Source organism: Piliocolobus tephrosceles, chromosome 4, assembly GCF_002776525.5.
Source record: "Piliocolobus tephrosceles isolate RC106 chromosome 4, ASM277652v3, whole genome shotgun sequence".
Taxonomy (NCBI): domain Eukaryota; kingdom Metazoa; phylum Chordata; class Mammalia; order Primates; family Cercopithecidae; genus Piliocolobus; species Piliocolobus tephrosceles.
Genome location: NC_045437.1, coordinates 58,300,036 through 58,327,519, shown reverse-complemented (window position 1 = coordinate 58,327,519; position 27,484 = coordinate 58,300,036). Strand labels below are relative to the sequence as shown.

Sequence of the window (27,484 nt, the reverse complement as noted above, 5' to 3'; positions counted from 1 at the left end):
TATAATGTCCTTCTTTAAAATGTCTGGTGCTTTTAACCTTAAATCTTACCTCATCTAGTATTTGTAGTGATGTCCACATTTTGTTTATAGTTGCCTGATCTCTCCTTATTCTTTAACTTTTTAAGTATTTAAGAATTTTGTATTTTAAAATATTTTAACTTAATGTATTTATGAGAAACAGCTTTTAGCTTTACTTTGTTTTAAAAGCTAATCTGATAATATATGCTTCTTAATGGAAGAAATCAGCCTGTTCACCTTTGCTATGACATCTGATATACTTGGTATTATTCCTTCTTTATTTAATGTCATGGTTTCTTCTTTTACCTTTATTTTTGCTTTGTTTAATGCAGTTGCTATTCATTTCCATCTTGTCAATTGAGAAGTGTCTAAAAAAATTTAGCAACCATATTATATATTTCCAGTTTGTTTATTATTATATATTTACATTTAATCATACACATACTGCAACGTTCATAGGTTTCCTCTCCTCTTCATCTTTTATGTACCTTCAGATTTCATTCAAATACACTTGTTTTTTTTTTTTTTTTTTTGAGGCGGAGTCTCGCTCTGTCACCTGGACTGGAGTGCAGTGGTCGGATCTCAGCTCACTGCAAGCTCTGCCTCCTGGGTTTACGCCATTCTCCTGCCTCAGCCTCCCGAGTAGCTGGGACTACAGGCACCCGCCACCTTGCCCGGCTAGTTTTTTTTTTGTATTTTTAGTAGAGACAGGGTTTCACTGTGTTAGCCAGGATGGTCTCGATCTCCTGACCTCGTGATCCGCCCGTCTCGGCCTCCCAAAGTGCTGGGATTACAGGCTTGAGCCACCGCGCCCGGCATACACTTGTTTTTTAATTAACATTCTTTCCTATTTTTTTCCTGAAGGAAAATGGGGTAAAATATTTCTATGAATCTTAGCACAAAGATATTTCTTCTGATAGACTGGTTTGTTTGGATTCCTGGGTTGCAATACTTCTTTTTTTTATTTTTAGATAATTTTTAGTTGCTTTTTGAGACAAAGTCCTGCTCTGTCACCCAGGCTGGAGTGCGGTGGCACAGTCTTGGTTCACTGCAACCTCCACCAAGTGATCCTTGTACCTCAGCCACATGAGTAGCTGGGATTACAGGTATCTGCCACTGCACCCGCCAGCACGCCCAGCTAATTTTTGTATTTTTAGTATAGACAGGGTTTTGCCACGTTGCCCAGGCGGGTCTCAAACTCTTGAGTTCAAGTGATCTGCCTGCCTTGGCCTCTCAAAGTGCTGGGATTACAGGCTGTGATACCTTTTTTTTTGTTAGTAGGTATCATTCCAGTGTTTTCTAGTCTCTAGAACTACCGATGTAATGTTTTACCTTTGTGAATGGTAAATTCTTTACCATTGGAAGCTTTTAATAATTTCTTCTTCATTGCTAGATAAGTTATTAGGTATACATACTTTTATGTCTCTTTTATCAATCTTGTCCGGACTTCAGGGAGCCCTGTTAGTCTGCGAATCCAGATCTTTTTGCAATTATTTTTCTTAATTACTGTTTGTTTGTCTTGTTCTTCTGGAATTATTATTGATCTTTTGAATCTACCCTCCTAATCTCTTATCATTTTCCTTACATTACTGGACTTTTAATTCTTGTTTTATGAGTTGTGATACTGAATTTGATCATTTCATTCATTATTCAATACTTCAGTTCTGGGCCATACTACTACAAAAACCAAACAAAATGCATAGACAGCTACTTGAGGACTCTGAAAAGTAAATAGCCACAGACAATCACGTGACAGAAATGGCTACAGCTAGACACAGTGGCCTGCAAAAGCCAGAACTCTGAGGGAGGGGAATTGTTTTCTCTGTTCATCATAGCTCCGATTCCAAGAGGGTAGGGGCAATCCCCATTGCTTATTGCCTCTCTCCTCACTTCTGAGCCCAGACTTGGGCTTAAACATGGAAGTGTATGGCAGAACAGGGAAAGTGGCCCCCAAAGTTTCTGGCTAGATGGCCAAAACAGGGAGTCCCAAAAAATTGGGAAGTATCCAAGAGATCACAGAGAAGAAGGAGCTCAGGAAAGTGATCCCATAAAGTTGTTTATAAACTCCAGAACTCATCCCTGAGTGAGGCATGCATAGATCTAACCCTGAGTAGTATACAAAGGATTTTGAATATTTAGCTAACCACTCAGGTCACAGTCTGACCACTAAATGGCATACACCTAGGGAAGATATTTAGAGACTTTGAAAACTGAGCTAACATTAAAACTATAGTCCATATAAGTAGGTAGGTTCTTGTAGCCTGAACCTAATCTTGCTAATTAAATGTTACAACAAAAAATATCAACATTCTTCATAAGATTAAAACAAGATCCAGAGTATTCAAAATGTCCAGGATGCAATCCAAAATTTCCCTGCATATAAAGAACCATGAAAATTTCAACTTGCATGGGAAAAGACAAACAAAAGAAGCAAAAGCTGAGATGACGCAGGTGTTGAGATTATCTGATAAAGACTTCAAGGCAACTATTGTAAAATGCTTGAACTTGAGCAACACTGGCATGGTGGTTCGAGTCTGTAATCCCAGCGACTCTTGTGAAGATGAGGCAGGGGGATCACTTCAGCCTAGGAGTTCAAGACCAGCCTGTGGAAAAACAGTGAGGCCCCATTTTTAAAAATAAAAAAAAAAGCTTGAGCAAGTTATTGGGCACACACTTGAAACAGATGTTAAAACAGAAAGTCTCAGCAAAGAAATAGTAGACATAAATAAAAACCAAATGGAAATTTTAATTTTCAATATAAAATTATTTTAACTTAATGTATTCACTAACAGATTGCAGATGGCAGAGGAAAGAATCTGTGAACTTGAAGACAGATCCATTAAAATTATATAATCTAACAACATAGAGGAAAAAAAATTGGAGGGAAAAAGAACAGAGCCTTCGGGACCAGAGGAACAATTTATAAAATGACTAACATTTATGTCACTGGAAGTCTAAAAGGAGGAGTGTAGTGTTGAAAAAATATTGGAAAAAATGGCTGGAAAGTTCCCAAGTTTATGGAAAGATATAAGTCTACAAGTTCAAGAAGCAGAATGAACTCTAACTAGGATAAATCCAAAGAGATCTGCAACCAGACACATCATAAACTGCTGAAAACTAAAGACGAAGTCTTCAAAGCAACCAGAGAAAAATGATAAATTACCTATAGGAAAACAATGATTTGAATGGCTGCAGATTCCTTTTCAGAAACCATTAGACCTACTCTTTTCTTTTTTTTTTTTTTCCCCTCATTCAACTTAGAAGTTTATTTTGCCAAGGCTAAGGACATGCCTATGACACACACAGCCTCAGGAAGACCTGATGACATGTGTCCAAGATGGTCAGGCTACAGCTCAGTTTTATACATTTTAGGAAGACATAACACATCAATCAATACATGTAAGATGTACAATGGTTCAGTCAGGAAAGGCAGAACAACTCAAAACCTCAAAGTGGAGGCTTCCAGCTCATAGGTATGTTAGATAGGTAGTTAGGCAGATATGGACAGGGCACGAGAGCAACCTACACACACACCTCCACCACTTGTTGCCCCTACGACTGTCAGGTGACCATGAGGTGATGGTCAGGTGGTTGTTAAACTGCCTCTCTAAAATGATAAGTGGTCACAGCCAGCGCCAGGAAGATAGCCTCCTAATAGAAAACACTCGGAGCTGGTGTTATCCACTTCTCAGTAAGATCTCAAACAGGCCCACTCAGAGGCAAAATGGCCTCTTATACGACCTTCCACTGGGAACGCTAGACAGGTAAGAGAAAAATTCCTCAAGTGAACACATGCACAACTTCAGCAAAAACCCCAGAACCATAACAATGTATAAAACCCCAAGTCAAGGGATGAACAGGGCACTTGGATCTTGCAAGTCACCCGCCTGGCCCTTCCAAGTGTACTGCTTCCTTTCACTCCTGCTCTAAAACTTTTTAACAAGTTCTCACTCCTGTTCTAAAACTTGCCTCAGTTTCTCCCTCTGCCTTAAACCAACCACTGCCCCTCAGCAAAATTCTTTCCTCCAAGGAGGCAAGAATCAAGTTGTTGCAGACCCATATAGATTCACCACTGCTAACAGGTGGATTCAAAGATTTTCCAACTGGCAACTTGTCAAAAGAGTTTACCTAAAGACCAGAAACCCAATCAGGCATGGTGGCTCATGCCTGTAATCCCAGCATCTTGGGAGGCTAAGGCAGGCAGATCACTTGAGACCAGGAGTTCAAGACCAGCCTGGTCAACATGGCAAAATACTGTCTCTACTGAAAACACAAAAAGCTGGAGTGAGGCCGGATCATGGTGGATCACACTTGTAATCCCAGTACTCTGGAAGGCTGAGGCAGGTGGAACACTTGAGGTCATAAGTTCAAGACCAGCCTGGCCAACATGGTGAAATCCCATCTCTACTAAAAATACAAAACATTAGCCAGGCATAGTGGTGCATGCCTGTAATCCCAGCTACTCAGGCGGCTAAGGTACAAGAATCGTGTGAACCCCAGAGGCAGAGGCCGCAGTAAGCCGATATCGCACCACTCAATCCAGCCTGGGTGCTCAAAAAATAAAAATAAAAATAAATAAATAAATAAACACCTAAAATTCCATATAAGGGAGTGTCTGGGTTAAGATAAGGAGTTGTAGAGACCATGGTTCTTATTATGCAGATGAAGCCTCCAGGTTTCAGAAAGAATAGATTGTAAATGTTTGAGACTTAAAGTGATGAAAGACTCAGATAATTCTCTCCAGAATCAAAGAAAAGACCTAGAAAGGGAAAGGCATTCTCTACAGAATGTAGATTCTGCCTATAAGAGACAGTTTCACAGGGCCATTTTAAAATATGTCAAAGGAATATATTTTGGGGCAAAATACTTCAATTTCTCCCTGGGCCTGCTATCTGTCATGTGATGCTTTACTTTAGTCAGGCTGGAATTTGGTGTCTTATTGCTACAAAAAGTCGTAAGATCTCTGTTTTAATGTTAATGCTGATCAGTTGTGCCTGAATTCCAAAGGGAGAGTATAATGGGGAATGCCTGATCGCCCCCTCCCCATCATGTCCTGAACTGTGGAACGCTCTGGGCTGAGAGGATGGGTTCATTCAGACAATTAAGAAGCTTGAAGTTTTATTTTTAGTTTACACTTCCGTATTTCAGCTATTGTGAATAATGCTGGTATGAACATGGGTGTACAAATTACCTCTTTAAGACCCTGTTTTCAACAATTTTGGGGATACACCCAAAAGTGGCATCACTGCATCATATGGAAATTCTATTTTCAATATTTATAAGGAGCCACCATACTGCTTCCCACTGTGACTGTACCATTCTACCTTCCCACTAACAGTGCACAAGTGTTCCAATTTTTTCCATGTCCTCACCAAAACATATTATTGTTTGATGTGATAGTAGCCATTCTAATGGGTATAAGGTGGTATTTCATTACAGTTTTGATTTGGATTTTCCTAATGATCAGTGATGCTGAGCATCTTTTGGTCTACCTGTTGCCATTTGCATATTTTCTTTGGAGAAATGTTTTTCCAAGTCACCCATTTTCAAATCAAGCTGTTTGTTTTGTTGTTGAGTTGTGGGAATTCTCCATATATGCTTTATATAACCCTTTTCAGATATATAATTTACAAATACTTTCTCCATTCTGTGGTTATCTTTTCACCCTATTGACAGTGTCTTTTGATTAACAAAGTTTAAAAATTTTCAGATAGTCCTCTATGTTGTTGTTGTTGTTTGTGCCTTTGATGTCATACCCAATAAATAACTGCCGAATAAATCACTGTCATAAAATTTTTTCCTTATTTTCTTCTAGGACTTTCATAGTTTTGGGTCTTACATTTATGTCTTTGATCCATTTTGAGTTAATTTTTGTATATGGTGTTAGTTAAGGGTTCAACCTCATTTTTTACATGTGGATATTCCATTTTCCCAGCAGCATTTGTTGAAAAGACTAGCCTTTCTCCATTGAATAGTCCTGGCAGTCTTGTTAAAAATCATTTGACTGGCTGGGTGCAGTAGCTCACACCTGTAATCCCAGCACTTTTGGAGGCCGAGGTGGGCAGATCACGAGGTTAAGAGATTGAGAACATCCTGGCCAACATGGTGAAACCCCGTCTTTACCACAAATACAAAAATTAGCCGGGCATGATGGTGGGTGCCTGTAATCCCAGCTACTGGGGAGGCTGAGGTAGAATAATTGCTTGAACCCGGGAGGTAGAGGCTGCAGTGAGCTGAGATCGTGCCACTGCACACCAGCCTGGAGACAGGGTGAGGCTCCATCTCAAAAAAAAAGAAAAGAATAAAAGAAAAAGGAAAAAAATCATTTGACCATATACATGAGGTTTTATTTCTGGGCTCTCTCTTCTATTTCATTGGTCTATATGTCTTCCTTATGCTAGTACAACACTGTTTTGATTACTGTAGTTTTGTAGTAAGTTTTAAAATCAGAAGAAGTGAGTCTTCAAGCTTTGTTCTTCTGTTTCAAGACTGTATGCATTGACTATTTGAGGTCCCTTCAGATTCCACATGAATTTAAGGATATGCTTTTCTATTTCTGTAATCCCAGCACGGTGGGAGGCCAAGGTGGGAGGATTGCTTGGGGCCAGGAGTTCAAGACCAGTCAGAGTAACATGGTGCAACCCTGTCTCTGTAATCCCAGCTACTTGGGAGGCCTAGGAGGGAGGATCCCTTGAGTCCTTGAGATGGAGGCTACAATGGGCTAAGATTGCGCCACTATATTCCAGCCTGGATAACAGAGTGAGACCCCATCTCTTTGGGGATAAATTTATTGGTCTACAAATCCGGTTGACATGTGAAAATGCATGTTCCTGTTATAGATTAAAAATGACTTAGGCTCAGTACAATACAGTTCTTCAAACACAAGTCTTGGTTAAGAAACAGAAATTGAAGAGGAATCAAGAAACAGAGACAAGCCAAGTTTTCCCTCAACCGAGCTGCTGGAAAAACACCATCTCCAGATTTTCTTTCAGGCTTTGAGAATTTTTCTCCCATTCCACACTTTTATCTTGATACTGATATCACTGTGGCGCAGAAGGGCTCCCCAGCAATTCTTCCTTGAATCCTCCCATCTTTCCTCCTCTTTCTCTGTCTCCCTCAGTCAGCCAGGCGCTCGCAGAAGCGGCAGGGCCCGGCCCAACCTGAAAGAGAACAGAGCTGGAGGGGGCGGTGGCAGTGACCAGCGGCCACATGACCAGGGTCGTGCTGTAACTGCGGCCACCTCCTGCCGCAGACCTACTCTTAAAAAAATTGATAAACTATGCTCTTCAGAGAGAAGAAAAAGATATAAGAAGGAAATTCCAGACATCAGGAATAAAGAGACAGCAACAGAAATGATAACTATTTGGTTAAATATAATAGGCTATTCTTTTCCTTAAAATATGATTGATGGTTGAAAAAAATTATGTCTGATGGAGTATATAATGTATGTTAAATATAAAATATAAGACAACAATAAATATGGTGCAGGGGAAAGGTTGATAAGGTTTCTACATGCCAAATGAAGCAGTAAAACAATGAAATGACCCAAAATAGACAATGCAAAGTATGTATTTTATAATTCCTAGAGCAACCACTAAAAAAATTATACAAAAAGATACAGTTGAACTCATAGTATATAAAATAGAATACTAAATAATGTTCAAATAGTCAAATGAAAGCAGGAAAGGGGAAACATAAACACGGAGCAGCTAGCTTTCTCACCTAATAGTGGTGGGACTGGAAAATGCTTTTGGAAAACTGTCAGTTTCTTAAAATGTAAAGGATATATCTAGTAGCTCCACTGTTAGGTATCAACTTAAGAGAAATAAAAGCATATGTTCATACAATGACTCATACGTGAATTTTCAGAGCAGCTGTAAATGTATTAGTTCTGAACCGGAAACAACTCAGATGTCCATCGACAAGTGACTAGATAAACTATGGTATATCTGCACAGTGGGATACTCCACAGCAATAAAAAGGAATTAATACAAGCAATAACACGGAGAAATTTCAAAATAATGTAATTATGCTGAGTGAAAGAAGCCAGACAAAAAAGATTCCATTTATATAAAATTCTAAATATGCAAACTATAGTGACCTAAAGCAGATTAGTGGTTTCTAGAGAAGGAAGAGGGTAAAGCAGAGAAAGAAGGGAGAGAAGGATTATAAAGGACTGTGAAAAAATTTTTAGGGTTATGGATGTTCTCTTGATTATGGTAATGGTTTCAAGAGTAAATGTATGTCAAAATTCATCAAATTGTATATTCTCATTTAATGTGCAGTATATTATATGTCAATTATATCTCAATAAAGTTGTAAAATTTTTTTTAGAGAGTGTAAATTGTGAACACTGCATATCAGTGTTCATGCTTTTGCCCTTATGTGATGACAAGGAAGAACAGTAGACATCTCCTATGAATAAAATGGAACTATACAGTTGTTCAATTAAGCAAAAACATCATTTAATGATGGAAATATTTTTTAAAAAATTTTAAGCTGCCTGATAGCTCGCACAGAAAATCCCTGCACTTTAGGAGGCAAAGGCAGGAGGATCACTTAGCCCAGGCATTCAAGACCAGAATGGGAAACACAGGGAGACCCCATCTCTACAAAAAAATTTAAAAATTAGCTAGGTGTGTGGGCACGTGCCTGTGGTCCCAGCTACTTAGAAGGATGAGATGAGAGGATCATTTGAGCATGGAAAGTCGAGGCTGCAGTGAGCTGTAATTGCACCACTGCATTCCAGCCGGGGTGACAGAGCAAGACCCTGTCTCAAAAAAAAAAAAAAAAAAATTATACTTTATTTGTCTTAAACATATAAGCAATCCTCACTTGGCTCAGTCTGATATGAATTTCAGTTACCAGTTTGTTAACTGTGAGAAATAGCATAAAAGTTTGCTACTAGCTTTTCAGTTCACAAATAATTACATAAATAACATTTCTGTAATTACATAAATGAATCAAAATTAGTGATCAATTTGCAATTTTACTTCTTTCAAAGTTGTGGGTGATTGGTCACTGTGCATCTGTTATTCAGTTCACACACAGGCTGCAAAGCACGTAGGTTTGTTATTAATATTTCTGTGCCCCTAAGATAAACCCACGTGGAATTTTACTGATTAAAAGAGGAAATTGGCCAAAAGAATGAAAATGCATTAAAAGAGTGATAATACTAGAAGTGAAACTTGCATTAAACATAAAATGGAGCAAATGAAAAAAATAGCTGCCTGTGGGAACATGCTGATTGTGGGAACAATGACACTGCCGCTATTTGAGACATTCTAGATATGCAGACTGAGGAAATCAGTGAAGGTGAACTTACAGACATAAATGAGGAAAAGTGGTTGTGATGAAAGGCTGATGATGTGTTAGAGGAAGTGACACTGGCAAAAAAACACATTAAAGGAACTCTCAGAGATATTTCACAACATTGAAAACGTAACGGATAAAATGTTGGAAACTAATATTTAAATTTCTCCGGAACGCAGAACTCATATGCAACTGTGTTCTCCACTGTCCAAGTAAATATCTTCAAAGGTTCCTCAATTAATGTGGGCAAAATTAAAAGTAAAACTTGCTTCTTCCCTTTGGAAAACCCCTCTCTCAGAGTATATTACCAACATTCAACTTCTTATACAAGACATAGATCTGGGAATCATTAATCATTCTTCCCTTTTCGTCATTCACGTATCCAATCAATTTCCATGGACTGCTGATTCTATTTCTTAGACGTTTTTCAAATCTCTCCACTATCTTTATTCTACTTGGGAACTCTGTGGCCCAGGCTTCCATCAACTCTCTCCCGGACAAGTGTAATCACAACAGTTACCTAACTTGGCTACCACTGTTGTTCTCAGTTGCAACCCATTCTCCAAGCAGAAAACAAAATGCAACAGCTGTTACCTTATTCTCATCTTCACACCTCTACCCAAGTACACATAGCTCTTCCTCATCCAGTTTCTGTCTACTTCATCTCTTGTCAATGGTCCCTACTCCAATTCTCCGCTCTAGTCATTCTGAACTTTGTTCAATTCCTGGCCTGTGTCCTCTGCCTTTTTAATAGGCTGCCTGACACACTGTAGGAACTCACTAAATATGCAGGCTGAATGAATGAACGAGTACTTGGAGGGCAGTTATTCTTACCAGTAACTTGAGAAGGAATACAGAACAACGAAGTATCCTTATTTAGGTTTATAGTGCCTTCATCTGAGCCCGCGGGCGAACCCCCCCCCCCCCCCCCCCCCCCCCCCCCCGCCCCGCGCCGCCCCCCGCCTGCAAGTTGTTATCAGTAAATAAAACGGATCCTATTTTCGCAAGCCACACCGCATTAGAGGGTAAATAAGAGTTTGGCGGCAGGAGAGCGATGAGACGGGAAAGTGTGGGGCAAAGTTTACAGTCATTGGTCCAAATTCTAACTGGCCTGTTAGCCAAAAAGTAAGGTTTTCTTTACCTCCGTGTTGACTCTGCTCTCCGAAGGCGAAGAGGGTCCTCCAAACCCGTTTGTCGCGCGGACAAAAACCCCAGCATAGCGTGTCCTCACACCGGCTGGAGCACTGGACGTCGCCATGACAGAACTCAGAGAGGGGAACTGGAACAGCAGAGTCTCCCATTGGTCAGGCGGTGATATATCCGGCCAATGGTGAGCGCCGTTACTAGAAGGGCTCGAGGATGGAGGCCGGCCTGACCTCTCCGCCTCAGTGGGCTGGGTTGGGTGCTGGAGCATTGCTCCTACTGCCCATCCTGCTGCTGGCAGCGCTGGAAACTGGGTGGACGGCATGGGTTGGTCTCAGGATTTGTTCCGCGCCTTGTCGAGATCGCTGTCAAGGGAAGTGAAGGAGCACGTGGGCACGGACCAGTTCGGGAACAAATACTACTACATCCCGCCGTACAAGAACTGGAGAGGTGAGGAGGGGGCGAGGGCAGCCATTGCGTGGTCAGTAAAGGAGGGAAAAGTGAGAGCCCCTAGTCAACTAACGCATCATGAGACACTTAGGGTGTCACCGGAGGGAATTTCCGGAGTTCGGTGACCCCTGTCGACCCCTTCACTCTGCCATCGGAGCCCTACCCGGCCCGGCTCTGGGCGCCGTGGCCAGGACTTGTGCGTCCGCGGTCCCTACGACCCAGCGCTTTCCCCGGCGTGCCCTGGGCTGCTCGCGCTGTTAAGGCACACACCACTTTCCTCCTAGCCACGCCGGTAGAGGAGGCTCAGTTTTAGCCCTGGATCGGCGACGGAGGCGGGGAAAAGTCCACGCAAATCTTTCACCAAAGGGGCTAGGAAGGGCCAGGGAAGAGGTTTTTCGTACGCTGTGCCCCGCCTTGTGACCCAGAGCTGAGTAGTGTAAATGAAGAGATAGTATCTTCAGCGCCTCGGGTGTCCTCTTTTTTATTTTAGCCATTTTGATAGGTGTATACTGGTATCTTATTGTGATTTTAAGTTTCATTTTCCTAATGCCTGAGTATGTTGACAGTCTTTTCATGTGCTTATTTGTTATCTACAGATCTTTGGTGAAGTATCATTCAAACCTTTTGCCCGTTAAAAAATACATTTACGGCTGGGTGCGGTGGCTTATGCCTGTAATCCCAGCACTCTGGGAGGCCAAGGTGGGTGGATCACCTGAGGTCAGGAGTTCCAGACCAGCCTGGCCAACATGGTGAAACCCCATCTCTACTAAAAATACAAAAATTAGGCAGGCATGGTGGCATACGGGTATAATCCCCACTACTCGGGAGGCTGAGGCAGGAGAATCACTTGAACCTGGGAGGCGGAGGTTGCAGTGAGCCGATTTCACACCACTGCACTCCATCCAGCCTGGGTGACAGAGTGAGACTCCATCTCAAAAAAAAGAAAAAAACAAAAACCCCCAAAAACAACAAAAAAATACATTTATACCAGTTTTTGTATCATTCATTTCTATAGAGATACAATATCATTGAAGTTTCAAATTAAGTCATGGCTATTCTAAAATAACATGAATATTTTATGTTTACATATTCTCACTTATTTGTATATTTTCTTACATAACTGCAATTGCATTTTGAGAGTTTTATTGAAGTAGAATTGACAAAAAAATGGCCAATGCTTCAAATGTATGATTTGGTAAGTTGACATATGTAGTATCTGTGAAACTGTCAACACAGTCAAGAAAATTGGCCGGGCGCGGTGGCTCACGCCTGTAATCCCAGCACTTAGGGAGGCCGAGGCAGGCGGATCACAAGGTCAGGAGATCCAGACCATCCTGGCTAACACGGTGAAACCCTGTCTCTACTGAAAATACAAAAAAATTAGCTGGGTGAGTTGGCTGGAGCATGTAGTCTCAGCTACTCGGGAGGTGGAGCTTGCAGTGAGCCGAGATGGCTCCACTGCACTTCAGTCTGGGCGACAGAGCGAGACTCCGTCTCAAATAAAAAAAAAAAAAAAAAAAAAAAAAAAAAAAAAAAAAAAAAATGATTAGCATATCCACTATCCACAATTTGTTGTGCCCTTTTCTAGTCCTGCCTTATGCTTCTGCTTCCATGGACAGGCACTAATCTGATTCTGACACAATGCATTAGTTTGTATTTTTTAGAATTTTTATTTATTTGTTTTTATTTATTTATTTTGAGATGGAGTCTCACCCTGTCACCCAGGCTGGAGTGCAGTGGCGCGATCTTGGCTTACTGCAACCTCTGCCTCCCAGGTTCAAGTGATTCTCCTGCCTCAGCCTCCCGAGTAGCTGAGATTACAGATGCGCACCACCCTGCCCAGCTAACTTTTTGTATCTTTAGTAGAGACGGGGTTTCACCATGCTGGTCAAGCTGTTCTTGAACTCCTGACTTTGTGATCCGCCTGCCTCGGTCTCCCAAAGTGCTGGGATTACAGGTGTGAGACACCGCGCCTGGCTAGAATTTTATTTAAATGGAAGCCTACAGCACATATTCTGCTTTTCTTTTTTCTTTTTTTTTTTTTAGTTTCTTCACTCAGCATAATTATTTTGAGATTCATCCATGGTTTTGTGTTTATCAGTAGTTTATTTCTTTTTATTGCTGAGTAATATTCCATTGTATCTATATACCATAGTTTGTTTATCCATTCACCTGTTCATAGATATTTGGGTTGTTTCTAGTTATGGGTTATTAGAAATAAATTATGAACATTCATGTGTAAGTCTTTGTATGGACATATGCTTTTATTTCTTTTGATGTAATATTTAGAAATGGAATGGCTGAGTCAACTTGTTAGGTGTATGTTTAACTTATTAACAAACTATCTAAGTGGTGGTACCGTTTTACCTTCCCACCAGGAGTGTGTGAGATTTCCAGTTGTCCTACATCCTTATCAACACTTGGTATGGTCAGTTTTTTTAATTTTAGTTCTTCTAGTATGTGGTTGTGGTATCTCATTTTTTTTCTTTAGTTTTCTGTTTGCTATTAGTTTTTTTTTTAGATTCTATTTTTAAATTAAAATAGAGTAAAATTAACTTTTGAAATTGGTGTACAGTTCTATAAATTTGAACACGTGATTCATGTAACCACCACCAAAACCAGGATACAGAGCAGTTCTGTCACCCTGAATAACTCCCTCATGCTAACTTTTTGTAGTCACAATCTCTCCTCATCCCTAACCTCAGCAACCACTGATTTGTTCTCTGCCATTATACATTTTTCCATTTGAGACTGTTCCACATGTATACTTATACCATACGTAATCTTTTGAACCTGGCTTCTTCTATTCAGTATAATGCCTTTGAGATTCATTACGTGTATCAGTAATTTGCTCCTTTTTACTGCTTATTAGTATTCCATGTTAATGGATATACCACAGTTTGTTCATTGTACTCATTGAAGGGCATTTGAGTTTAGTTACTTGCAGTTTTTGGTGATTATGAATACAGCTGCAAGAAACATTCACGTATAGGTTTTGTGTGAACATAAGTTTTCATTTTCCATGAGTACATACATACCTAAGAGTGTGAGTGCTAGACCATAGCAGCTCCAGCTTACTCTGTAAAATAGAAATAACAGTACCTACCTAGCCTCACAAAGTGTTTTTGCTACTCAAGAGAGACAAATCGGATAATGTAGCACGTAAGAGAATGGGATTTAATGTCAAAGTCAGTTTGACTTAATTCATAGAGATCTTTTACTTGATCATTTAAAAAAATTTATCACTGATTTGTAGTTTTCAACATAGAGGTCGTGCTATGTTTTGTTACATTTATTATAAAGTATTGTTATTATAAATGATGCTTTAAAAAACTTAATTTCTAATTCTTTATTACTAATATATTGAAGTACAATAGATTTTTCCATGTTGAGCATGTATCTTGCAACCTATTTTACTCACCTACTAGTTTTTGAATGAAGCTTTTTGCAGATCCTTGGACATTCTCTGTAGTTAATTATATCAACTGTGGATAGAGACAGTTTTGGGTTTTCCTTTCTAACTTATTTGCATTCTCTTTCCTTCTCTTGCCTGGCTGCCCTGGGTGAGCCTCCAGTATAATGTTGAATAAGAGTGGTGAGCATGGATATTTTTTTCTTGTTCCATATCTTAGAAGAAAAACATTTAGTCTTTCATTTTTTTTTTCCCCAAGATGGAATCTCACTCTGTTGTCCAGGCTGGAGTGCAATGGCGTGATCTCGGCTCACTGCAACCTCCGCCTCCTGGGTTCCAGCGATTCCCCTACCTCAGCCTCCCGAGTAGCTGGGATTACAGGCATGTGCCGCTATGCCTGGCTAATTTTTTATTTTTAGTTGAAATGGGGGTTCACCATGTTGGACAGGCTGGTCTCGAACTCCTGACCTCAGATGATCTGCACACCTTGGCCTCCCAAAGTGCTGGGATTACAGGCATGAGCCACCGCGCTGGCCACTAGTCTTTCATTGTTAAGTATGGTGTTAGCTATAATTCTTAAGATACCTTTTATTAAATTAACAAAGCTCCCAGTACCTCGTTTGCTGAGCACTTTCTTTTATGAATTGATGCTGAATTTTGTCATATGCTTGCTTGCTGTTGTTTTTTTTTTTTGGTTCTGTTGGAATGATCATGTGGTGAATTATACTGATGGACTCTTAAAAAATAACAGACTTTATTTTTTAGAGCAATTTTAGGTTTACAGAAAAATTGAGTGGAAACTACTCAGATACTCCTTCTCCCCCAATGCAGTTTCTCCCATTGTTAATATCTTGCATTAGTGTACCCTCACTTCCTCCCTTCCTGCTAGCAAACCCCTAAGCGACCACTGATCTTTTTACTGTCTCTAGTTTTGCCTTTTCCAGAATATTATATAGTTGCTATCATACAGTATGTGGTCTTTTCAGATTGGCTTTTTTCACTTAGTAATATGCACTTAAGTTTCCTCCATGTTTTTTTGTGGCATAATAGCTCCTATTTATTTATTTATTTATTTATTTATTTAACAGAGTCTCACACTCTGTCGCCCAGGCTGGAGTGCAGTGGTGCAATATTGGCTCACTGCAACCTCTGCCTCTCAGGTTCAAGTGATTCTCCTGCCTCAGCCTCTCGAGTAGCTAGGATTACAGGTGCCCACCATCATGCCCAGCTAATTTTTACAATTTTAGTAGAGATGGGGTTTCACCATGTTGGCCAGGATGGTTTTGAACTCCTGATCTCAGGTGATCTGGCTGCCTCAGCCTCCCAAAGTGCTGGGATTATAGGCGTGAACCACCGTGCCCATAATCCTTTCATCCGTGCCATCTCCTTTCTTTTTATTGCTAAATAATATTCTGTTGTATGGTTAGAACCACTGTTTATCCATTTGCATATTGAAGGACATCTTGGTTGCTTCCAAGTTTTGGTGATTATGAATAAAGCTGCTATAAATATTCTTGTGCAATTAATTTTTGAGTGGACGTTAAGTTTTAAACTCATTTGGCATTGATTGTTGAATGTCTTGAATATTGCATTTGTCATGTAAGCTCCACTTGGTCATGATACATTATCCTTTTTATGTATTGTTGGATTGATGTGCTCACATTTTATTGAAGAATTTTGTTTTTCTTCAGGATCTTAATTTCTTCCTCTTAATGTGTTTTCTAAGTTTGTTTTTAGGTTAATGCTGGCCTTATAAAGTAAGTTGAATTTTGTTTCCTTCTTTTGGATTTTCTGGAAGAGTTTGTGAAGAATTTGTATTGTTTATTTCTTACATGTTAAATATAAATTGCCTGTGAAGCCATCTGGTCTCGGAGTTTTCCTTGTTGAAAGGCTGGAATTAAAAATTCAAAGAAATACATTTTTAACCTGCAAATTTAATATCTTTAACAGGTATAAGACTACTCAGGCTATCTATTTTGTCTTAGGTGAGTTTTGGTAGATTTTATCTTTTGAGTAGTTTGCCCTTTTTATCTAACACATTGAATTTACGGTCATAAAGTTGTAATATATCTTCATTATCTTTTTAATGTTTGTACGATTTGTACTGATATCCTCTCTTTCTTTCCTAAATTGATAATTTGTGGCTATTCTTGTTTTCTTGGCCTATCTGATGAGTGGTTTGTTAATTTTATTGATCATTTAAGAGAATTAGCTTTGAGTTTCACTGATTTTTCTCTGTAAGTTTTTTTTCATTGGTTTCAGACTTAGCGCTTTCTCTTATATCATCATCATTTTCTTCTGCTTTCAATTGGTTTTATATGTTCTTATAGTTTCTTAAAGTGGCCACTGAGATCATAATTTGAGCTGTTTATTTTTTAATGTACATTTTTAATGTTAAAATTTCTTGTAGGCACTGTTTTGGCCACCTTTCACAAATTTTTATCTTAAAATTTTCATGCAACTAATATATTTTCTTATTTATTTTTTCCTGTATGACCCATGTATTTATTTAGAAGTATGTTCTTTAATTTACAAATATTTGGAGATTTTCTAGATGGAGATTTTCATTGACTTCTAGTTTAATTCCACTATATTCAGAGGACATATTTTATATGATTTCAGTTATTTTAAATTTACTGTAAATTGTTATATGGCCTAGAGTATGGTGTGATTTGGTAAATGTTCTATTTATGCTTGAGAAAAATGTATTATCTATTTTGCTATTTTGGGTTGAATGTTCTGTAAATGTCAGTTAGCCCAAGCTGCTTGATAGAGTTGTTCAAGCTGTCTATATTCATACTGATTTTTCTTTATACTTATTGTATCAATTATTGAAAAAAGTATGTTACCGTCTCTGAATATAAGTGCACATTTATCTTTTACTCTTTCCAGTTCTATCAGTTTTTACTTCATGTATTTTCAATACCTATTGTTAGGTCCTTACACATTTATAATTGAAAGATAATAATACAAATTGCCCAAAATAAAACACAGAGAGAAAAAAGACCAGAAAAAAAAAGAGCAATTAGCAAGCTGTGGGATACCCTCTAGTGGCCTAATATATGTAATTGGATACCGTGAAGGGTAAAGGTCATTTTGGAGACCAAAAATATTTGAAGAAATAATGGCCAAAAATATTCCAAATTTGATGAAAACTATAAACCTACAGGCCCTAAATCATCCACAGATTCCAAAAAAAAAAAAAAAAAAAAGTATAGAAAACCACACCAAGGCATATTATAATCAAATTGCTGAAAGCCATTGATAAAGAGAAAATCTTTATAGAGCTAGTGAAAAAGACACATTGCTTACAGAGGAAGAAAGATGAAAATGAGATCAGGTTTTTTAAAAGTAATAATATAAGCTGGAAGACAGTGGAACAATATCTTTAAAGTACCGAAAGAGAAAATCTGCCAACCTATAATTTTGTACAGAACAAAAGTATCTTGTTAAAACAAAGGCAAATGAAGATTTTTCAGACATACAGTACCTGAAAGAATTCATTACACAGAGACCATAATTCCCTTTCGTCTTCCCTCTACTGGATATCCTATTCCCTGGATTCTGGGCCTTTCACCACAATTTTGTAGCATATATGCTTCAGTAGCCTCCTGAGAAGAGGTTCAAGGTGGATGAAGTTTTTGAGTCTTTGAATGTCTGAAAAGATTTTTATTCTGTCCTCATTTGGTTGATGTATTTGTTGGGTATAGTTTCTACTGCAGACATAGTGAGTAAATGTCTAGAGAAAAGCAAGCAGTAAATTCTATGTGAGCTTAAAAGGAGTAGCCTGTGAATTGAGGAACAGTATATGCATAATGTGGGCTTTGGTAAATGTTTTTAATGTAACCTAATGCTATGGTTTACTGTATTTATGAATATATATTTTAAAATGTATGATTACATTGAATAAAAGTGTCTTAGCTTTAATAATAAAAGTTTTTTTCAAATTTAGTAGGTATAAAATTATTTCAGATACTCACACATACTTTGTATGTGCCATATTGACAACCAACAAAGGAATTTATCCTTTCCGTGAAAATGAGGAATACGTAGACACAGATGTAAATGTTCTAGATCATTATTTCTAGTGATATAAGTTGGAATTTTTTTACTGGAAGATTGTCTGTGGTGCTTTTTGAGGATTGGCTGTGTATTTTAGAGAAGGTAGCTGGTAACTTGGACTAGTTCCAGCTTTACAGGTCACCATGATACCCATGTCCATGTCTCTGGTCCCAAGTGATTAGCTGTAAGATAGCCAAAGACCTATGATGTGACTGGGTGTGAGAATTCTGCCCCAAATAGGCATTCTGTATTGGTTGGTAACAGACCAAACATGGTCAAATTTTTTTCTGTTGAAATTTTAACTCATAGATATAATACATAGAGAGAAGAAAATGTGAGAATAATTAGGGATCAATAGATGTCCATTTCTAAGAAGTTAGGGAGGCAAGCATGTCAAAAGGTTCCTATTAGACCACAGTAGGTATTGCTGTGTCCTAAATCATGTTCCAGTTCTCTCTATTTTGCAGCTGTTGAATTTGTCATCTTTCTTCCTGTATCTTTATAGTATTCCCTGGTTATCTGAGATAACTTGAGCGTAACTGTTCTTTGAAATCTGAGACTAGCTAACATATATACTATGTACTAGATTTTAGAAAATTTTAGGTATCTGAAAATACAACTTTTTCCTCTCATCTGTTAATTTTGTCTCTTAGAAATTCTTCCTGTTAAATATCAAGGAACTCATTATCTCAAGTGATCTGCCCGCCTCAGCCTCCCAAAGTGCTAGGATTATAGGCGTGAGCCACCGTGCTCTGCTGTCTTTTTTTTTTTTTTTTAAATAGTAGCCATCCTAACAAGTATAAGGTGATAGCTTATTGTGATCTTAACTTGATTTCCCTGATGGCTAGTGATATTGAGAACCTTTTCATATACCTGTTGGCTATTTGTATGTTTTCTTTGGAGAAATGCCTGTTAGTTCTTTTGCCCATTTTAAAATCAATGTGTTTGGTTCTTATTTTTTACTATTAAGTCATAGAAGTCACTTATATATTTTGGTTTTTAATCCTTTATGAGATATGGTTTGTAAATATTTGTCCTATTCCATAGGTTGCCTTTGTATCCTTTGCTTTGCTCAAGTATTTTGGTTTGATGTAATCGGACTTATTTTTGCTTTTGTTGTTTTATGCTTTTTGTGCTTTTGGGCTTTGGTGTCATATCCAAGAAATCATTGCCAAAGCCAATGTCGAGAAGCTTTTATCCTGTTTTCTTCTAAGAGTTTTGTAGTTTAAGGACTTACATTGAAGTCTTTAATTCATATTGAGTTGATTTTTATATGCAGTGTGAGATAAGGGTCCAATTTCGTTCTTCTGCATGTGGATATCTAGTTTTCCCAATACCGTTTATTTGAAGAGATTATCTTTTCTCCGCTGTGTGTTCTTGGCATAATTGTCAAAACTCACTTCCCCTCATGTGTGGCTTTATTACTAGGTTCTGTCTTCTGTTCCAATAGTTTACATGTCTGGTTTTATACTAGTACCATACTGTTTTGATTACTGTAGCTTTTAAATGTATTTTGAAATCAGACAGTGTGATGCCTCTAGATTTACTGTTCCTGCTTAAAATTATTTTGGCTACTCCGTGTCTTTCTGTAATTTCATATGAATTTTAGGATTGTTGTTTCTATTTCTGGAAAAAAAATAATTGGAGTTTTGGTAGAGATTGTGTTGAATCTGTAGATTGCTTTGGGTAGTATGAACACTTTAACGATATTAATTCTTCCAGTCCATGAATGTATCAGATGTCATTGCATTTATTCATGTCTGCTTTAAAGCATTTCTTTCATCAGTGTTTTATAGTTTTCAGTGTATAGGTCTTTCACTTCCTTAGTGTATTCCTATTTTACTTTATTGATGTTATTGTAAGTAGGTTGTTTTCTTAATTTCCTTTTCAGATAATTTGTTGATAGTACCCAGACATGCAATAGATTTTTGTATGTTGACTTCGTTTTTTTTTGAGACAGGGTCTCTGTCACCCAGGCTAGAGGACACTGATGCGATCTCAGCTCACTGCAACCTCTGCCCCCCTTGCCTAAGTGATCCTCCTAAGTACTGGGACTACAGACATGTGCCACCATGCCCAGCTAATTTTTGTATTTTTTATAGAGATGCGGTTTCACCATGTTGCCCAGGCTGGTTTTGAACTCCTGGGCTCAAGTGATCCACCTGCCTCGGCCTCCCGAAGTGTTGGGATTATAGGCATGAGCCACCATGCCTGGCCTCTATATTGACTTTGTATCCTGCAACTTTGCAGAATTCATTCGTTAGTCCGAACAGCTATTTTTGCATGTGGAATCTTTGGGGCTTTCTATATGTAAGGTCGTCATCTGTGGCTTCTTCCTCTCTAATTTGGATGCCATTTATTTGTTGTTTTTGCCTACTTGCTCTTGCTAGGACTTCTGTTTTTGAGTAGGAGTGGTGAGAGTAGGCATCCTTGTCTCATTCCTAACCTTAGAGGAACAGCTTTCAGTTTTTCACTCTTGAATATAACGTTAACTATGGATTTGTCATATATGGCCTTCATTATGTTGAGGTGCATCCCTTCTATACCTGACACTAATTTTTATCATGAAAAGGATTAAATTTTGTTGAATGCTTTTCCTGCATCTATTGAGATGGTCATACAGTTTTTGTGCTTCATTTTGTTAACGTGGTACATCACATTGATTTGCATAAGTTATCTCAATTTTTTAAGTGTTACTTATACATTTATAAAAGTTGTGAGCCAAGAAAAATTTATGCTGAGGTTTTTATGGAAACATTTACTGCCAAACTTTATTTTCTATACTTCATAGATTTCTATGTGGGTATATTTAGACACACATATATTTGGATTATCAGTGTGTCAAACATTATAATATCATCTCCTGAATTTTATATATTATGTTTTTTAGTTAAAAAGAAAATGCTGGCTTTTGAATATGAAGTTCTTAAACACTTTTGAGAAACCAGATCAAAAGAGGTATTAACTAAACTTTAAAGTTGATAATTTAAAATTGAGGTTTGCTAATCAGAAATAGAATTTTGCTTATGACTGAAGGGTGTTTTATACCTTTTGTGCTTCCTTTTTAAGAATATTAGTTGGATTTTACCTTTTGGTTTAACTTGAGAATCACTGTTTTATTTATTTTTAATGATTGAATTAAAATATTTCAAACATAAGAAGTAGAGAGAATGAGAAAGCAAACCTCCACATACCTAAAACTTACTTTTTACAGTTATACTTATGGTTAAATATAATTTTCTTCCTAACCCCCAGTTATTTTCCCATATTATTTTGAAGCAGGTAACAAGCATCTTGACAATTTACCTATAAGTATGTATCTTTTAAACACAAGCACTCCTGTTTTTAAATGTAACAATAACATCATCATCATATTTAGAAATAAAAAAATCCCTTAATATCATCAGATATCCAGCCATTCACATATTCTTAGTTGTCCTATAATGTTATAATGTTCTGTCTATTAGCTGATCTGTTTACTTTTTTTTTTCTTTTTTTACAATTTAAGTCTCTATGGAGTCTCCCTTTATCTTTTTAAAAACTGTTTTTCTGATTCCTGATTACTCTTCTTAGATGTCTTTTGCAGCATAGCCCTTAATTTACTTGAAATTGGCTGTCCGTACCCAGACAGACCCCAGTGAATATTACAGGCCAGTAGCTCCTCATAGTGCTCTGGTAGAATTACTTTAGTAGAACTGTACTCAATAAAGGGTTCCTTCACTTTCAGCCCCTGCTAGTGGGAAGCTTAAGACTGTCAGTATTAGGTGAAAGTTTTAGTTGCCTATGAGAAATAGGGAATGGGCTCATTGGGACACTCACCACGTGTTATTGTTTGGGTTTGTTCTTTTGTTGTTTTCTTTTTGTGGTTTTTTCTTTTTTTAAAAAAAACCTGTATTTTGTGTATAACCTGCATTAGTGATAATCAAGACTCCCTGTAGTAGCACTGGTGGCATTTTTGAATTTTTTGGGCTTGACTGTTAACGTTTGCCACTTGTTCTTAGCCTTGCTCCTCCAATTTTGGGGTTTTCTCAGGACCTATTTTTGGAAAACTATATTGATTCTTTCTAGGCAGGCCTGTTCAGTTGTGCTGCTTCATAGGCCAGTCAGCACTACTAAGTTTGCTTTTCATCTCATCCTATGTAATTTGTTAATTTTCTCATGTGACAGATAGTTATTGACTACTGATCTAAGCAGAACATCTGTTTTATGTATTTCAGACCTTTTGGCCTTAGTTTTTGACCTTTTAATGGTACCTTTGTTTTCTAGCATAGCTGTATCTCCTCTCATATATTCTTTAATTCAGTTGGGTTTTGGGAGATAAAGGAAGTAAACATGAATCGTGGGCTATTTTAATCTGAAGTTTTAATATTTAATTTGTAACAAATTCAAAACAATTTTTTCATTCATTTTGTTCTCAGCTTCTTATAACCTTCCAATCTTTTTAATAATACTTAAAGTAATGATGGCTATTATTTATTGGGTGCTAACTGATTATTTCACATTTTTATACCAACCATGTAACCAGGGATTATTATCCTCATTTTAAATATGAAGTGATTGTTATGTTTCTGAATATTTAAATGTACTTTATATGCGTGTGCCTGGATATAAAGTAGATGCTGAAAAAGCAGCTATTCAATGAATTGAGATGTTTATGGACCCAGAGGCATAAAAACAAAAACAAAACAAAATATAAGAAAACCACAGAAAATGGTTTTTCAATTAACTAGTTTTACAAAATCTTAAGACAGATGCTTAAGATAATACTTTTCTTTTTATTATGATAAATTGTCCAAATTATTCTTTAGGGACTGAAATATTGTCATTAGAAATAAGAGTATCTTTTCATAGTGTCATAATGCCTCTAATGTGGTTCAGGTTTGGACTTGGTTTAGTCAGTGTCCTTCTAAATATAGTTTCATTGCCAGCCTCAAACTTAAGACACCAGTCTTTATTTTTTCCTTTTAGGATAAGTATATCAAAACCTATGTTATCCACTGTTATATGTAATTGTAGTCCTGCATTGTTTTAAATTATCTCACCTCAACATATTTGTATTTAGGATTTAAAATATGCTAAAAATTATAATGAATTAGTATGCAATTAAGTAGTTATTAAGGATCAAAAGAAATGAAATGGTCAGAATTACAAGTAAAGTCTCTGATTTTAGTAGCTATTGGAAGATCATCATATATATTGCTCTTTTCAATGTGATATTTTCTCTTTAACGTTTGGGAAATTATGAAGACATTTCAGATTTTTCCAGTAGATGGCAGTGAATAATTTTAAAAATTATAGATTCACTGTTTAATTTTTCTTGAATTGATTTGAAGGCATAATCATTTCTCTGAAATAATTAGATGTATTTTTTTCTTCCAAATAAGCCCTGCACTACTGTTTTATAAACTAACTTTTAAGATAAAGATTTTTAAATGATAATATAGATCATCCTCATCAGGATGACAATTATATTTTGAAGAATTGATAAAAAAATTTAAAAATCAAACATTTAATTTTTTCAATAGTAAGTAACATTCTTTCTTTAGTTATCAGAGATCCAGAAGTCACATGATGTTATCATCACCATGGGCTTCATCAGATTGATAGAATATCCTAAAATGTTTTGATTTTAGCAAAAACATGCCTTCAGTTTAGTGATATCTATGAAAAGTTGAACTTACTTTAAAATACTCTGTTGAATATAAAATAATAATTTAAAAGTTTTTATACAGGTTGTTGTCTCAGGGTTGTTTGAAGGTTGGATTTTTCATTTTCTGATCTTCATTGTGAAATTTCATGTCTTACTTATGTTTTCTTCTGAGACTATTTCAAATACTTACTGAATTCCCTTAGTTTGTGTGTATATGTATTCATGCACTTAAACACTTAACTGTATTTTGTTGAAGGGGAAAAAAACCCCTTTTCCCTAACTTACACAAATAGTACCATATCTGTGTCACACTTTCAAACAGAGAAAAACAGGAAGATGAAATGTGTTCACAGTTGTACCTGTCAGTTCTTTATGCTTTATGCTTACCGAGTTAAGCAACCTTAATCTTGAATTCTAGTTTTCCCTGCCATAGAAATATGAAGTGTTTTAACAGAAATGGAACTAATAATGGATGAGTGACTAAGCTAGGTTATGTTTCTAAGTGAGGTTGAAAATATTTCATGTAAGAGAAAAAGAGTTACTCGTCTCCTTTTGTTTTGAGGGTTTTATAATTCCTTTATATTAAGAATAGTAGTGTCAATTATAACAATAATGAGAATTAGTATTTCTTAAATACTGTGTATAGGCACTATTCCTAGCATTTGTTATGATTCACTGTATTTGTTGAAGAATATAATAAATGAGGGAAAATAATGTGTCTAGTGTTGATTGGTTAATATCAGATAGCTATGAAACTCAATTTGCATTCTTTTTATGTAAAACCCAGTTTATCTGCATCAGTGTAAATCACATGAAGCTATTACTTTTCATATTTCCTCACTTTTCAAAGTACTGTTCAGTCCAGCAGTTCCTTTCTGTTGCTATTTGAAGACTCTGTGTGAGTTGCTCTGCAAAAGTTATAAAAGTGAGGAGTTGACAAGGTTGCTTTTGAGATTTTTCAATTGAATCGAGTTTGGTAGAGATAGTATCTTCAGAACTATATGTCAGACTTCACTATATGATTGTTTGAATAAATTTCCATTCTTATAAAATGAATTGGAAATGTACCTGATTTTTTTAAAAATTAGGTTTGTTATTTTTACACTTAAAAGGCTGTTTTTTGCTTTTATTTTTATTTCCTTTTAGGTGACTGGTGCCTCCATCTTGTGGTCCAACTGACAAACTGCATCCTTTGCTAGAGATTGTTTACACTTTTTTCCCCCTCAGCTGAATAAATGACAGAAGATTATTTTCAGTTTTATTTATTAAAAATATAACTCTGATTAAACATACATCATCCTCAAAGAGGACAGAAGGTACTCAGAAGGGACCACCTAAAGCGAGCTGTTCAAGGATGAAGTCTTGTAAAATAAATTATTATTGTTGATGGTAGTGGTGATGGATGATGATGGTGGTGATGGTGGTGGTGGTGAATGAGAGAGAGGGTGAAGTGAAGTTCAATTTGCTCTTTATGTTGAGAAATGAAACCTAAAGTCTTCAGCAAAATTTACTATATAACTTGGCCAGGCATGATGGTTCACGCCTGTAATCCTAGCACTTTGGGAGGCCAAGAAGGGGTGCATCACCTGAGGTCAAGAGTTCAAGATCAGCCAGGCCAACATGGTGAAACCCTGTCTCTATTAAAAATACAAAAATTAGGCCCAGTGAGGTGACTCACGCCTGTAATCCCAGCACTTTGAGAGGCTGAGGTGGGCGGATCACGAGGTCAGGAGATCGAGACCATCCTGGCTAACACGGTGAAACCCCGTCTCTACTAAAACTACAAAAATTAGCTGGACGTGGTGGTGGGTGCCTGTAGTCCCAGCTACTCGGGAGGCTGAGGCAGGAGAAGGGTGTGAACCTGGGAGGCAGAGCTTGCAGTGAGCTGAGATTGTGCCACTGCACTCCAGCCTGGGTGACAGAGTGAGACTCCGTCTCAAAAATTAAAAAAATAAAAGAATTAGCCAGGCATGGTGGCACATGCCTGTAATCCCAGCTATCCAGGAGGATGAGGCAGGAGAATTGCTTGAACCCAGGAGGCAGAGATTGCAGTGAGCTGAGATTGCGCCACAGCACTCTAGCCTGGGTGACAGAAGGAGACTCTGTCTCAAAAATAAAAAAAAAAAATTTACTACGTAACTGCAACCTTAGCTAATTATTAGAATTAAGAATGAATCAATGTCTGTGGTCCTAGTTACTCAGGAAGCTGAAGTAGCAGGATCACTTGAGCTCAGGAGTTTGAGGTTACAGCTAACTATGGTAGCATCACTGCACTCCAGCCTGAGTGACAGAGTAAGACTCTTTCTCTAAAAAAAACTTAAAAAAGAGTAAATTAAGTACTATTTTTTTCCTCCAGCTTTATTGACATTTAATTTATACATACAAATTGTGTATATTTATATTGTTGAGTATGCTTGAACATGATAAATATATGTATATATTGATATATATACACTTCGTGATTACCACAATCAAGCTTGGGCAGCATATCCTTCACCTCACATAGTTATCGTGTGTTTTTTTGTGGTGAACAAGTACTGATTTTTTTTAACATAGGTTTTCCGACAAAACTATGATAGCACAATATGACATTCTTCATTTCACACTTGTCTCCATGAAATTAACAAAAGTGTCATTTTTTTGCAAAAGTTGAAAGCATCATCAAATTTTCTAAAGATTTTTATTAATCAATGATTAATACTGTATTCACTATCCTTTGAATACCTTTCATGTTCCAATTCTTATTGGTCTAACTACCTTGGCCACCTTTTCTTTTCTTTTTTTTTTTTTTAATTATATTTTAAGTTCTAGGGTACATGTGCATAACGTGCAGGTTTGTTACATATGTATACATGTGCCATGTTGGTGTGCTGCACCCATCAACTCGTCAGCACCCATCAATTCATCATTTATATCAGGTATAACTCCCCAATGCAATCCCTCTCCCCTCCCCCCTCCCCATGATAGGCCCCAGTGTGTGATGTTCCCCTTCCCGAGTCCAAGTGAGCTCATTGTTCAGTTCCCACCTATGAGTGAGAACATGCGGTGTTTGGTTTTCTGTTCTTGTGATAGTTTGCTAAGAATGATGGTTTCCAGCTGCATCCATGTCCCTACAAAGGACGCAAACTCATCCTTTTTTATGGCTGCATAGTATTCCATGGTGTATATGTGCCACATTTTCTTAATCCAGTCTGTCACTGATGGACATTTGGGTTGATTCCAAGTCTTTGCTATTGTGAATAGTGCCGCAATAAACATACGTGTGCATGTGTCTTTGTAGTAGCATAATGTATAATCCTTTGGGTATATACCCAGTAGTGGGATGGCTGGGTCATATGGTACATCTAGTTCTAGATCCTTGAGGAATCGCCATACTGTTTTCCATAATGGTTGAACTAGTTTACAATCCCACCAACAGTGTAAAAGTGTTCCTATTT

At 37.4% G+C, this 27,484-nt stretch overlaps 2 protein-coding genes across 5 annotated transcripts in view; one reads left to right on the top strand and one right to left on the bottom strand.

Moving 5' to 3' along the window:
• The window catches only part of ERCC8 (ERCC excision repair 8, CSA ubiquitin ligase complex subunit), an 80,603-nt gene extending 69,984 nt beyond the window's left edge, over nucleotides 1-10,619 (bottom strand). The window contains exon 1 of one of the 2 annotated variants that reach the window (XM_023210488.1): nucleotides 10,472-10,619. In XM_023210488.1, the coding sequence (XP_023066256.1) occupies nucleotides 10,472-10,548 (77 nt within the window). In that variant the 5' untranslated portion in view covers nucleotides 10,549-10,619. The remainder of the gene's footprint in view (nucleotides 1-10,471) is intronic. The other variant, XM_023210489.1, reaches the window with a different exon arrangement.
• A 71-nt stretch (nucleotides 10,620-10,690) lies between these two features.
• Nucleotides 10,691-27,484, top strand: part of NDUFAF2 (NADH:ubiquinone oxidoreductase complex assembly factor 2) — a 211,162-nt gene continuing 194,368 nt past the window's right edge. For 2 of the 3 annotated variants that reach the window (XM_023210487.2, XM_026455939.2), the window contains exon 1: nucleotides 10,691-10,923. In XM_023210487.2, the coding sequence (XP_023066255.1) occupies nucleotides 10,797-10,923 (127 nt within the window). In that variant the 5' untranslated portion in view covers nucleotides 10,691-10,796. Of the gene's footprint in view, nucleotides 10,924-13,301; nucleotides 13,347-27,484 lie in introns of all 3 variants that reach the window. The other variant, XM_023210486.1, reaches the window with a different exon arrangement.